This window comes from Thunnus albacares, chromosome 9, assembly GCF_914725855.1.
Source record: "Thunnus albacares chromosome 9, fThuAlb1.1, whole genome shotgun sequence".
NCBI lineage: Eukaryota > Metazoa > Chordata > Actinopteri > Scombriformes > Scombridae > Thunnus > Thunnus albacares.
In genome coordinates this window covers 14,512,123-14,527,108 of record NC_058114.1, presented here as the reverse complement: position 1 = coordinate 14,527,108, position 14,986 = coordinate 14,512,123, and the positions used below count along the sequence as shown (strand labels likewise).

The 14,986-nt window shown below is 41.1% G+C and overlaps 1 protein-coding gene across 9 annotated transcripts in view; it reads right to left on the bottom strand.

Moving 5' to 3' along the window:
• The window catches only part of ptprsa (protein tyrosine phosphatase receptor type Sa), a 256,970-nt gene that overhangs the window by 37,625 nt on the left and 204,359 nt on the right, over window positions 1–14,986 (bottom strand). For all 9 annotated transcript variants that reach the window (XM_044362157.1, XM_044362156.1, XM_044362162.1 and 6 more), the window contains 7 exons: window positions 8,085–8,678; window positions 6,956–7,050; window positions 6,288–6,538; window positions 5,883–5,970; window positions 4,763–4,975; window positions 3,980–4,146; window positions 1,922–2,037 (listed from right to left, as the gene is read on the bottom strand). In XM_044362157.1, coding sequence (XP_044218092.1) covers window positions 1,922–2,037; window positions 3,980–4,146; window positions 4,763–4,975; window positions 5,883–5,970; window positions 6,288–6,538; window positions 6,956–7,050; window positions 8,085–8,678 — 1,524 coding nt within the window. The remainder of the gene's footprint in view (window positions 1–1,921; window positions 2,038–3,979; window positions 4,147–4,762; window positions 4,976–5,882; window positions 5,971–6,287; window positions 6,539–6,955; window positions 7,051–8,084; window positions 8,679–14,986) is intronic.

Below are 14,986 nucleotides of genomic sequence, written 5' to 3'. Positions count from 1 at the left end.
CAGGAGGCAAAAGAAAAAGAAACAAGGGAACACTAGGAGAATTTACTTATTTTCTGCCTTTTGTTTGGGCAAGTGAGAACAATGCCATTAGAACTAGATTGCAAGTTTCTCAAAATGAAGCTCTTTGTCTTCTGTCAATTAAGCAGCTGGAAGAAATAATGGAATCTCAACCATTTACAGGAAAACTCTAAACACAATTCCACTTCTACAAGGTATAAGGAGGAAAATGCTGTAATTCAACTATACACCAGACAGTGTAAAACATATTCCATGAGGTTTAGCTAGAGGTAACAAATGGGACTGTAATCTGATTTGTTTGAACCCTCCTTCACCTAAATCTCTAATCTGGCAGATTTCAAAAACTGGCCAACAGACATGCTATTTGCAGATTCATGTGACTTATGTTTACAAATGGTGGTTGTAATTGGGCGGTGGAAACTGAACTGTACCGAATACAAAAAAACACAAAAAAGTCAAACTTGGTTCCGATATAGTTTAGACCAAACATAACAAACTGTAGATGCAATTGTAGCCTAAATCTCAGGAAGCTGAATAAACAAAAGACAGACCGATAGATAATGGGTCTGAAAAGGCGTCAAGAGGAAGATGTCAGACAAGCTTTAGGGGGAGAAGCCTTCGAGAATGAGTGTAGTATCGAATGTGCTCTGTTGTTAACACCAGGCTTTAGCTCGGATGAACACCAGAAAGAAAGTGAGACGAAAGAGAAAGCAGGTAAAAAACCTCAGAGAACACAACAGGATTTGTTTCCAACATGAAAAGTCAAGCCAAACAATAAACATAATTTTCAAATGTCTCATGTAACTAAAGTATTTGTTATGATTAAATGGTGAATTGTTACATGAGGACATGGTAAACACATAAGTATGGCTGGCAGGTAGTAATGAAGGTACACAGTGACATACATGTAGAGAATGATATGGAAGCACTTAATGGACATCATGTATACTGAAGCATAGATTTAGCTTTGAACTGCATAATTTGTGAAGATTAATTTGTAATCTCTTGCTTGTGCTGATATTACAATCTGTAAATTCCTAAAACAAGTAACTAACTACATATTTATCTTTTGTTATGCATGAATGACATGTTTTCAGAGTAAATTAATAATTTGGTGTCAAGAAGAAAGGTTTAACTTTATTTACCCGCAGACATATAATATAGGGACTTTCCAGTATGAGCTTTTGACAGCAAATACCGATATTGGCTCTTTTCAAAATTTTTTGCAAGATGAAAAGCTTCTAGAATAGCATTTGGTCTGTTAAAGCTTGACACAGTGGTCACCCTTACAGCCATGTTAATGAATGTCTTATGTACTGTAGATAAGCAGTTTCTTAATTTTTTTTTTCTCTACAACTCTACAACCAACAGAGATACTGTAGGCATGAACTAGACACCACAAACAGTTTTAGAATGTAAAAAACATTCAAGGCAAGAAAACTGGTGAGCCAAACTGAATCAGAAGTCACATGCTTGCCCCATGTGAAACACAAATAAATTTTTTTTTTGTTGTTGAAGCCGAATACATCTAAAGCTTGTACTTAAACACTGGTGTGAAACAGTGTGCACTGTCTTCATAATCTACAATAATAGTGGTGAGCACACGGTCAAATTAACCTATATTTATATTTGCAAAAACTACAACAATAAGCTAAAATGCCAGAATTTTCCTTTAAGGCAAATTGAGGCAGTATTTCTTTTTTCATTTTACCTAAAGCTAGAAGAGTAAACTTCCTTCTTCACAATTATCTTATATTTGATGACAATGGAAATCTTTTTTTTTTCCTGTAAGACCAATATTAACCTCATATATTCACATGTGCTGTTAAAACTATACTATATATGTTGTTCAGCTTCACATGAGTTTGTTCCTCAGTGTACATGTTGTGTTTTGTTGGTGTACCTGGAGTTTGGAAGTTGATGCGTCTCATCTCCACCGGGTCTGTAGGGTGGTGAGGTGTAATGTCTGCATTGTTCAGCAGACACTTTGTGCGTGGCTCTGACTCTTTTCTTTTGCGGCTGGAGAGTAAGACAAACAAAGAGTAGAAAGAAGGGGGAGACATACAACAAAAACAATAGAATAACTTTTAGTCAGCACTGGAACCAGAAAAACAGTCCCCACTCTCACTAATGACGTTTCCTAAACAACTTCACAGCTCCAGCTGACTGGTAGCTCGGTGGGTCAGAGTGAAACCACATCAAGAACTGGGAAGCTAAGAATGCGTATCAAGCACGCAAAATTCTCCTTCACTCTCACTAATTAAAGGCATCTTTTTTGCTGAGGCAGGCTATTTTTTGTCTTCCCCTGTCAAATGCAATAGAGTACGGCCAAGCCTTACCTGTCAGGTTTGCTGTTTCCAGAGAAAGCAATAGGAGTCAAATAAATATATAAAGATGGTGAAAACACAACACACAAGGAGAAAGGGAGAAGGGGAGGCAAGAAGAGAGATAAATCAATAGAGAGCAGTTTAAAATTCACAGGGGTCGCTGCTGGGCTCGCAAAACACGAGATAAAGCTCATCAGCATTTGCAGGAGATGTGTGAATGTGTGTGTATGTGCACAAGTAACTGTGTGTGTCTATGAGTGACTATTCGATGAAATGTGTAAGTAAGCGCATACATTCGTGAGATTGAGTCTGTGTGTCTATGTATGTGTGTGTGCTTATGTGTGTACACGAGGGTGCAGATACAGATGGGGAAGGGTAATGTCAGGGCCAAGGGCAGACCCGGGAAACACTATTCACCAGGGAGAGATGGAGGGGGAGATGGGAGAGTGAGGTGGACAGAAAGAGAAGAGAGAAAAAAAGAGAGAGATCCAAGGAGAGATGTTACTCTCCCTAACCACCAAGACGGAGGTAAGGCAAGGTCAGACAGTCAGAGATCATCTGACAGAAGCAAGCTGTACTTGTGTTGCTCACACCCGCCCTGGCCCCCTTAAGATAATTCAGGGATCTGCCCTGGTATGTAGGGCGACCTCTTACACCACAGTTCAGTAGGGACTAGCAGTCATTGAAGTGAAACAAGGGGGGATATTGACTGTATAGATTCTGAAGCCCCAAGATGCTGAGTAATAGTAAATTCATTAGACTTGTAACACAAAGAAGGCTACTTTCTGTAAGGTTCATTAAGTATAAAGCAGACTTTGATTACTGCTAGAAAACTGCATAAATTTTAAACAAATATTTAACAACTAGAAGTAACTTGGTTAACCTTAGAATAATAACTTGATGGAGTATTTAAAAGGTATTTGGGACATAACTATTTAAAAACATATCTGTGACATATCTCGATTGGCAGATATACCATTCTTAGTTCAATTATTGAGCACCATCTCAAAGAATCTCCTCTTCTCTCCTTTCTCCAACTCCCTCACTTCCCACAACCATCTTTTTTTAGATAAGAAATGCTCTTTCATATTTACATGCAACAACGTTGTTGGGTTTTTGAATATCATGCTGCTATGAATATAAAATAAGCACCTCTTTCACACATGCTCCCTAACATGCAATTATTTCCCAGTAGCCCAATTCCCCAGTAACACTGCAAATAACCGGTTCAACATCAAATGACAAGAAAGTCTTTGTTGTGTCTTGCTGGATAAGAAAGAAAACCCCCTGAAATTTCAGGCACATTTACCCTAATTCACTAAAAACATGGATCACCAGTTGTATTGCTTGTGTAGACTACTGAGTACAGTAAAGGGCTAACAATGTAAAGTGTAAGGATTCAATTCCCTGTATATCATAATGATAAGATGATGGTAATAAGTATGAAAAGATTGGATTTAGATTATTTAGCATTTTTGGCCCCTCATACAAAATATCATATCTTGTATACTAACCTTAACCCAAAGTGTTACTTTCTATCATTTGAGGTTGAACAATGTTATTTTTATAATGTAAAGTTACAATTAGATCCAACAGCATTCACCACAAAAACTACAATTTCCAAGCCAACTCACTTTTTGTACAGAAGTATGGCTATGACGATGCAGATGATGAAGACCACAGCCAGGACTGGGCCCACCACCCATATGAGTCCATCGCCACCAGTCTCTACTGGCAAGGGGTCCACCACCAGCTCTGGAGTCATCACTGTGTCAGTATAAGGGCTGGTTGCAAACATTTTCTGAACAGAAAAATCAGTCAAAAGTTAACACAGCATATGAAACACAATCCAGGTTACAGCATGGCTTTTAAGTAAAGCATATGTTCTACTTAAGTTTTATGTGTAGCTAACTGGGTCTATGTGTAGAGCAGTGTGTCAGTTCTTCTGTGTGCTGCATTCATATTCATCATGAAAACTGTCTGCAAGACATGAATGAAGTTCAGCAAATTGAAGGGAACTGAAAGTACCTATACTAAACTAAACCAGACCAATGTAAAAAATGAATTATCCAGAGTGAAAGTGGTTGAACAGAACCATGTTGAACAGAATTGAAATGTGTTCGATTCAGATGAACACAAGTGACGTGAACCATGATTAAATGTACAACACTGAATTATTAAATCCACTGCAATTAAAGGAAATTAAGTGAAAGGAAATCAACTGACGTGAACCATGATTAAATGTATAAAACTGAATTATTAAATCCACTGCAATTAAAAGAAATTAACTGAAAAGAAATCAACTGACGTGAACCATGATTAAATGTACAAAATTGAATGATTAAATCCACTCAAAAGAAATTGACTGAAAGGAAATAAACTGAACTGTATTGAATGGGTCTGAACTAGTAACTCACCCCAGTGGTGGCATTGAGTTCAGCCAGCAGGAAGAAGACATACTCCTGGCCAGGTTCAAGAACCTTGTTCTCACAGCTACTGTGGCGGTGGTCAGAGCCCACTGTGAAGCTGGAGGGAAGCTGTCTGAAACAGGCTGTGATGTAGGGCTTCCTCTGGTCCAGCTGAGCCAGCTGACGGCGTGAGCGTCGCTTTAGGGTCACCTCCCGCAACAGCTGATTGATGTAAAAGGTATTACTTTTTGTATCCCAAATTCATTGACAGATCTAATGTTTTCTGCTGTAAAAGCTTTGTTTATACTTTGCACGTGTTATGAAACACTAGATTAAAAGAGGCCAAAAGATGCAGATACTTTCAGAGATGATGAGAGAGATCGAATGAGATACAGACAGAAACAAAGAGAAACATCCCCACTGATAAAAAAAAATGTAACTTGGATTATGTCAAATTTTTCCAACGCACAGCTTATTTGTGGGTCTAAATGACTGTTGTGTACAAGGACTAGACTCCTTTCACTGAACTGACTGACATCAAATAAAACGAACTGTAGGTGTAACTGCACCCTTAGATTAAAAAAGCTGCTAATTATCTGGCAATGTTCCATGTCACCAGGCTCCACCCCCCCCCCCCCACAAAAAAAAAAATACAACCCCTCTCATTCACTTCAAACTGAGGCAGGCACTAAGCAGACGGAATGTGTGTAATCCCAAATCCAATAGGGATGGTTGCTGTTGATCTGGTGCTCAAGGTGACCCCGAGCTATGGGAAAAGTGGGAGAAGACTGTGTAATTCTCTCTTCTGCATGCCTGGGGGGGGGGGGAATTAGCATAGCTGAGATGTACTTATGTCTGTGTGTTGTCTGTGTCCATGTCTGGTAGATGGTGTGTATAATACAATTGCCTAGCAGATGCAACCATTAGTAAACTAAACATGAGTGGCTAGAATCCCTCCCTAAAAACAGTTTGTCTGTAGGAAAAAAAAAGTCTCTTCAAAACAGAATGTGTTACTGAAGTTTTGAAGTTGCCTCTTCTCATTAAATAATGCTTCACTCTGTTTGAGCCAGTACACCCAGTCATCCCAATCATTTTTGGTGGGTTTGTATTTGCTTTTAAACTATCCTACCTCTTCCATGTCCATCTCATCTGGGTTTTTCAGGTTTTTGACAGTTCCTGCGGTCCTCTTAAGTGGCACCACAACCACATAGAAGTTCCTGGAAACACAGCACCAAAGGAAATTACACAAAAATAATAGCGACTCTTTGTTGATACCTGTATGGCTGTTTAGATGAAAACATTCACAGGAAATTGAGGTGATAAATCAATACTTGCAAGTGGTCTAGCAATGATAAGTATGTCTCAGAAATCCTAAGACCTAAACTCCCCTTTCAACACATTTCATACATCTTGAGATCTCAATCCATATTGCAGCAGATCTCAAGCATCTTGAGACTTAAACCTAAATACCCCAACCCTCAAAAAAAATTTAGACAGAGCTTTCAGAACCAATCTTTCAACATGCTATGCTCACTTGACATCTTTGCCATCGACTGGTGGGAAGGACATGGTGAGCATGTTGTCAGGCTCAGCGTAGATGTCCAGCTTAGGTTTCTTGACCATCATGAGTGGCGCTGTCCTGGCCACCACACGGTGTCTCGGCCCACCGTCCATGCTTTCTTGGCAGGTCACCCTGAACTCGTAGGTGGTATTGGGCCTTAGCCCAGTAACGAGCACCCTCATCTGCCTGGCATCCACGTCCATCTTCTGACGGCTGTACTCAATCTAATAGAGTTCAATAGATGGTTCAGTTGAGTTCAGTTGAGTTCAAGTTGACTTGATAATTGGACATATAAAAATTTTGGCAGGTCAATAGATTGGTGGTTGAATAGACATGGATAGATATGTGAGTAGTTGGATGTAGGTTGGAATTTGGATATTCATTTTAATGGTATTCATGGGAGAATAGGTACGTTAGAATGATCAGGAGTTGAATCAATGCACTGAAATATGCAAATTACAAATGCAGTAAAAAATGCACTGGTGTAAAATCTATTTTATCAAAACAGATGAAAATGAGTTTTAAATATCGAAATGGGATTGTCTGAATGGTATAAAATTACAATCTACAGTGAAACAAAAGTTAAAATGTAACTCAGATGAAATGACAGCTGAAATTAATTAACCCTAACTTAAACTCACCGTGCATTTGTATGGGGATCTGCTTTCAGAAAACTTCCATGCAAGGACCACTGTGGTCTTGGTGGCCCATTTGACAGTGAAATTCTTTGGAACATCTGTTGAGTGGACAGATGCAAGAAAAAAAAAAGGAAAAAAAAAGCAAGAGAGTATATCTTTAGTGAACATGTACAGATACCAAGGAAAGAGAGACAGAACCTTTGGTTTAAAAAAAAAAAAAAAGGCTGTTGTTCCCCTGCAACGTTCCTCTGGGTTGGAGAGTGAGTGTAACGGTGAGCTGTGATTGGCTGTGAGAAGGGCAACTCCATTGGTTAAGACACACAGCACGAAAGACTCATGGACGACAAACCCATGGAGCACAAGGGTGCGCCCACCGGCTAGCCATTGTTGGTAGTGCCAACCCATCTCACCACTATCTTTGAACCCATGACCACTTGAGGATTAACAACTGACCCACAATGCTACCTGCTCCTACACTTCTATTGAGTTTGGGTTGGCACTGCCAACATGCTGCCAGGCGGGCATAGAGACAGACCCAAAACACAGCATGCCAACAGTCCTCAGCAGTGCATCTGGGGGATGCCATGCCACAAGCTGTCCCGTTAAGGGACAGGGGAAGGGGGAATTAGGAGAGGAAAGGGGTTAGGAAGGGAGGAATATCTCAAAACAAACCCAAAAACAAAAAAAATTTAAAGAACCAAAATTCGCTTTCTGTCAACTTAGAATAGTCCATACATACTCTTGGAGTGACTGGGTTTGACTGAAGTCCTACCTTGTTTGAAAACTGGGGAGGTGAGAAGGCATTAGCTGCGTGAGTGTGCAAAGGGCTGCAAGGATGACTGACTGGATGAGTGTCTGACCAAACAGCACTTACCTTGAAATTCTAGGCTGCTCTCCTCTTTCTCAAAATGACTGACTATAACTTACTGACTTTTACCTCGTTTTACCTTGTTTGGGTTAGTGAAGTGAGTATCCCACGGCAAACATTTTTAATATCAATCTTTTCTCTTTCTTGAGGAGAAGTGGAGGTGGTAGTAGGAGGGGTGGGGCATTTTTGTGATGTTGCAGATTGTTTTTAGCCAATTTCCAACCCCCTGCCAACTGGGTTGGGAGAGAAACAGGCAAGCCCTACCTGTTGGATCAAAGGCCACCGTCCGATACTGGATAGGCGGGCTGTAGGGCCCTGGACCTACACTGGTGTGTGCACGTATTTTCACATCGTATGCGGAGTTCGGTTTGAGGCTGTTGAGCACATAGCTGGAAAGGCTGGGGGGCAAACGGAGCTCCCGTGGTGCTCCTCCGGTACCAGCTTCTTTATAGGCCAAAGTGTACTCTGTGATTACCCCGTTCCTCTCCGCCAGCACCGGTGGAGACCATGACAGCTGCACTGAGCAGCATGTCACGTTGGAGCCCTCGTTAATTTGAGGATATCCCCCTGGCGTATTTTCGGGCACATTGAGTTCCACACCAGCCTCATCCCCAAAGCCCCCCCTGCTCTTGGCTGAGATTTTAAAGAGGTAGGTGGCACCCCGGTGAATGTTGCCCACAGAGTACTGTCGTTCTTGGGGAGCAAATTCCAGTGTGGCCAAAGGAGAGACATCTTTTCGACCAAACTGGAGCCTGTAACCTTGCAGGTCCATGCCATTGATCAGATCTGGTGGGTCCCAGCGAACCACAGCAGATGTCTCTGAGTCCTGGGCCACTGACAAATAGGGCGGACCAGGCACTGTAGACAGAGACAGAAAAAATAAATAGTAAATAAAATAATAAAAAATACATAAAACAAACCTTCATTAATTTCTATGTTTTATATATATGTAGGATGCATAATTTTAAAGTGATATTCACTGAGATGTAAATCACAAATTAAACAGACACAAGGAATATTACAGAAGCGGTATTGAGGAAACTATTAGTGTTTTTTGAGAGGGAAACACCAGTGTTGTTATCCCAATCATATCATGGTCACTGTCTTGAAAATAAGAGTCATTAACAGTAACACATTTTTGATCTCATTTGTTTGCTTTAAAAACTATGAAATATGGTCCCTATTCCTCCTGATATTACTACACAAAATGTAAAACTGATGAAGAAAACACATTTTAACTATGCAGACTTAAAAATTAACATACCATTCTCTGATATATCCTGCTAATACTGATCAATTGTCTACCTAGTGTTTATTAAGTTCGTCTGGCAACTCCCTCCTACCGCTCCTATGATTCATCATTCCTTGACTCCATCATTCCCTTTGTCATCAAAAATGCAAAACTTCTCATCCATTGGCTGCAGCTGTATTAGCATACTGTTTGATCAATGCCTCTTGTCCCACTGTATGAATGTGCTACCCTGCCATTGTTCTTGGTTGGCTTACTGTCTCAGACCCACTCAGTCTCTGTAAACTCACGGTATACCAGCATACACAATAAAACCACCCCACTACTGCACACCTCTGAATAGGACTTTGGATGTTTTATTCAACAAAAAACAGCTACGAGCAGAAATTCACAAATGAAAGAATGCAAAAGTGTTTTGAGTTAGTGTAATTACTTTAATTTAAGCCATCCATCAGTTAACATCCTCACAATCTGAGTCAGGTTGTGTTGCATAGTGATGTGGAGGATCCTCAGAGCCTCTAAATTCTTGAGTGATACATGTAAGCTCAAGCCCAAATCATTTCTGTAATGCAAAGCATCACTAAAACTTTAAGCACAGAACAGTGCCTCTTTCAGCTGTAAGAGTCATCTCTTGTTGTAAAATAGATGATCTACACTTGGGGTCTAGACACCATTCTTCAGAATGGCCCAGTTTTGCTGCTCTTATGGATGACACGTCTTGTCTTAAACCTCCTTTTAAGGCCCATCAGTGTGATACAGGCAGCAGCAGTTATGGGAAGCCTTCAGTTCTCAAGTTACCGTCAAAGCTTTGTGAGAGATGAGAGTGGCTGATTCTCACTTGAGCCCCATTTCTCTGTAAATAGATTCTATCTTGACTCACTCATCTACGTCCCTCCATTCTCAGAAATACAAGGCAGTGGCAGGACAGATAACTGGCAAATATGAGTGAGGTTACAATCACACACACACACACACAAACACACACACACACACACACACACACACACACACGCACACACACACACACACAAAAAAATGAATTGTGAAATCATTGGTGAGGAGATTGGCTATCTCTGTATATTTCTGATTCAAAAATCTTGCCAACTGGGTCGGCAGTAAATTGGTTGGTCCTGGCACTGAGAGCTTTTTCAGCATAAATTAAAATAGCTGAATAAGCTACATGCAAATTAGTAACTCTTCACAAGTACAGACCATGCCACAACAATATGTGATTAAAGGCTTAATGGGAACGAGGAAGTATTGGATGTTGAGGATGGATGAATGGATGTGGGGAGGGGGCTGAAGGTGGAAGGAGAACATCATAGGATTGGATGGTCTGGGATGGATGTAATGAAGGCTGGGCAAAGGGATTCGTCTGAGGCGTAGTTTCATCTGAGCTGATTACAGACAGGCCCCAGACAGCACCTAGAATAAGACATGGGAGCGGTATGCACAGGATTGAATCAGAGGGGATGAGAGGAGGGAGGAGAGGAGGAGGGAAGAGAGCTTGAAGGGATGTGGGTAGGGATGGGCAGAGGGAGGGATGGAGTACGGATCAGGTAGGAAGGTAAATGGATGATGGGAATGTAAATGGATGAGGGGAAAGGAAAGGGAGGATGGATCGAGAAATCTGAGACAAACAGGACAGGATGGGTTAACCAGGTATACGTCAAGTGGCAAATACCACAGCTTAAGACTGAAACCAATGTGGAAGTACCTTAAAGTGCAATGCCATCAACGGCCACTAGATGCTGGCTCCAAAATATCCCAAGCCTCAAATGACGCCATTCAAAAAGCATCAAGCATCTCTCTAGAAATACTAAGTCAATAATTTTTTTCAACAAGTCATGCTCTCAATGACTAAATTTGAACCCTCTAATAAGTGTGCTGGTGGTCGTTTTGGAAATTATTACTCCATCAGTAAAATTTCAAGACTTACAGTAGGCCATGTGGGACATCAAAGCTGCTGATTGACAGCTGCGATTGATTTGGCCCTGGGATTCGGACTATTGTCACAGCATTTGGTAAGTTCATTGTTACCTGATTATTATACCTGCTGTGTTAGTACAATTTAGCTTAAGTAGCTAACGTTAGCCCAGATGTGCACCGATTGGTGTTCCCAGTAAGCTTGCGTTGACTTTGGTCCGAGATAGCTGGGCGTGTTTCTATTAGAGCCTTTTTTCTTATATGTTTTATGTACATCTGCTTGTGTGTGTCTTTGTGCATAATGGACAATGTGTACGCACATCTGTATGTGTTTATGTGTGTGATAGTATAGGCCCTGGTTTGCAGCCAGATTCAGCTCCTATATCATCATTCCAGCTGCACACAGAGCACTTTTGGCTTCCTGCCCAGTATGGACTTAAAGTAATTTGGAGAAGCTAACATTAGTCTGAGGCAACAGTCCTCCCTCTCAGTGGAATAGTATCATTTTGTGTGTGTGTGTCTGTGTACATGTGCATACATAAAGTCTAAATTAATTCGCCAAAAAGATTCTTATGTGCCAAAGTAAAAATACACACACAAAGCAATCCACCCTGCACAGTCCCTGCTCATATTATTCATTTTCATTCGCTAATGGTCTTCTCTCTGAAGACTGTTGCTAGAGGAAGATGAGGGTGGGTAGGATGATGGTGGCTAGTCAGCTGAGTCTAGCGGGGGGCGCCAAGTGTTGGGTGAGATGAATGCTCCTAATACTCCTCGGCTGCATACTATAGATCAGCTTGATGTCATTTAAAAGCCCACTCTACCTTCATGCTCATCGCTAATCAAGGAAATAAAATCTGAGATAATGATGCTGTGATGACTCAGTGCGCGCGCGCGTGTGTGTGTGTGTGTGTGTGTGTGTTTGCTGTTAAAAATGTCTGTGCTTCACTTCTAACCTCAACAGGCTACCAAATGTATCCATTACAACCATAGTAGCCCTGAAACAGTTTTATTATTTGTACATTTAAAACTTTGGCCTATTGCATACTGGGGAGAAGGGTACTAAGCCAGCAGATTAGTGTTGGAAGGGGAGGGGGCACAGGGGTTGGTCATGGGGTGTAAAGAGAGCATGTTTAGTTGTGTGTGTGTGTGTGTGTGTGTGTGTGTGTGTGTGGTGCTACAGGGTGATGAGAGAGAGAACAAGGGCATAGTGAGGGGTGAGAAATGAGTGAATGAGGTATGATGAAGGTGACTGGGGACAAGGAGCAATCTGCTGCAAAGAGAGCCCAACAGGGATATGAGGAGGCAGAAATGTGTGTGTGTGTGTGTGTGTGTGTGTGTGTGTACACATGAGTGATTCTGGGGTTCTTGGACACCTTGATTGTCCCTCTCCTCCTCGCTGTTCATCTCTCTCCCCCTTACACTCTCCCTTATTCCTTCCCCATCTCTCCTTCTCCCCTTGCACACTGCCCAATTCCCCTTCCTTTCATCTCCCAACCTCCTACCATCCTCCACCCCTCTTCATCCCTCTCTCTGCGTCCATTTCAGGGTCGACCCTATTTCAATCCCTTATTGTGGGCCTCCCGGCACGTTTCCCATCAGGCCATTGTATTAACAGCCTGCTGTTGACACTCACTCAGCCGGATTGAGAAAGGGGTGATCAGGTTTCCCTCTCATTTCCTCCATCTCTTGTGCACGCCAGTCATGCGCACTCACATCAACATATACATACATAGAAACATATCACCTCCATGCTTGTCTGCAAAGAAGAAGGTGCACATATGTATATGCACCTCTTAATCATCTGTCAACCCTCTCCCATCTTGATTTCCGTCTACTTTTAATTCAGTCTGCTTGCTGTAGAAGTGTATGTGGTGGAGGTACATGGAAGAGAGTAATTGTAATGTAGGAAATGTCATGGAGTCAAATCTGCTACAAATATCACATGGCCCATTTGGACAGGGAGAGCTTTCACTGATAGAAATCCAACTTCTTTAGATTCATCCTTCTACTGTAGGGTGGGAGGGTCTTAGGTTAAAGATGCTTTTCAACAAGCTGTTTCACTGTGTTTTGTGTTTGTTGATTAGTTAGTTCTACTTTGTTTCATAAACTGTTCTTGAAATCAAGATCGTTATATATATTTTCCTCTTAAACCTGAAGTAAAGAAGAAAAACAGGATGGTCATTGAATCCTGCTCCTTTCAGCCCAGTGAAAACACTCTCTTTGTGCAGGTGGGATGGCAGAATAACAGTTTTCTTTCTCCTCAAAAACTTTGTATCACCTTGGCCATGGTTAAGTTTGTTTCTCAAAGGAAGAGTTTGGAAAGTATGAATCATGAAAAGGCACTTTTCAAACCTGGCTTTCATTCAGCAAACAAAGACAGTTCCAGCCACAGAATGGATGCTGTTTGTCTGTGACTCACAAATAGGTGTGCAGTTCTACTTGTTTGTATATCCTACAAAATCCTGAGATAGATTATTTTGGATACTTTCTGATACACCAAACTGCCGGAGAGGCTTGTTGGAATGTCTGGAAGATGAAAAGACTGGGCTAGTGATGTGAATGGACTTATAAGTGGCCTGAAAACAAACTGTCTTTGTAAGGATGTTGTGTATTGATGAAGCTTTTCAGACCTTTATGCTTCCTACAATGAACAGAGGCAATTGCTCACTTTAAACGCATGCTTGTCTGTAAAAAAAATATTTTAAGAGCTATTGCATATGTGTATTTGTGTGCGTGTGTGCATGCAAAAGCATTCAAATGCTAGAATATTTTGTTTATCTGCATCACACATCGAAAGTGTGCCACTTTACGATTTTATACAAGACTGAACGATTAAAAACACCACATACTGTTTATCTGGGTTCACAATTTTATATATGTTGAGATCCATTTTTAGAATATATTCCATTACATGTTTTGTCAGAATTCAAATGTTGTTTTTTTTTAAGTAGTCATATCAAAAGACGGCAGCTTTAGTTATATGGCAGCATAAACAGTATCCCTGTGAAAATGAGCCAAACCATATGAGCAAACAAGGGTAAACCCATCAAACATTACATTTAAGCTGGCAGACTTTAAAAGTAAATTAAAATGAATAAAAGTGGCAGGAAGGGCTTTCAGACTGGAATACTGTCAATTATGAGACTGATCTTTCTAATCATATGGTCTGACTGTAGACCTAATGTAGAATTTGATTTTGTAATTCATTTGGTCCTGTTGTTTGTTCATATTGTTTTTCAGCTGAGAAAGGCTCTAGTTTTATGATTCATCCTTCCACTAAATTAAGGTTGTTCTGAAGAGAAAAAAAACCCCCAGAGAAATAATACAAAAGATTTTGGCATCTTTTTGTATGACATTTCATCAAGTCCCCACAGATCATAAAAAGCTACCTTTTGTCCTCTGCTTGACATAGACCTCAGGAAATTCCATGGTATTTCCGAAATCCCATGACCATCTATTCACTAGACTTTCCCAATATTCCTCAGAACAAGGACAACCACTTCACCTCTGAAAAAGGCAGCTGAAGCTTGTCTTCTCCCCACCTCTCACCCCTTCCCGCTTTCTATTTATCTTGGCCCCCTGGCATAAACCATTTCTTTACACTTCAATAATAAAAACGGAGAGGCTTTCCCTCTGAGGGACAGACAGAGTGTGCTAGACTGGCATATCAGTCACCCTGTCCTGACAGGAGGACGGAGAGTGACAGCACTCACTCAAGCCCCTTTGGCAGCATCGCGCTCCCTGACACCTGTAACAGACACACCTGTCAGGATCGGGGAAATTCGCCTGTTTGTGTGAGTGTGTGTTGGGTCATGAGAATGTTTTATGTGTTTGTGTTTGACTGTGTGCATGTGTTGGTGTGTGTTTGTTTTATGAATGTGCATGTACATTGGTGCATGCAATGCCACAGGATGGGTTCTGCATATACTGTGTGTGTGTGTGCTCTGTTGTGGAAACTGCAGGTGCTCATGTGTAAGTGAGTGACTAG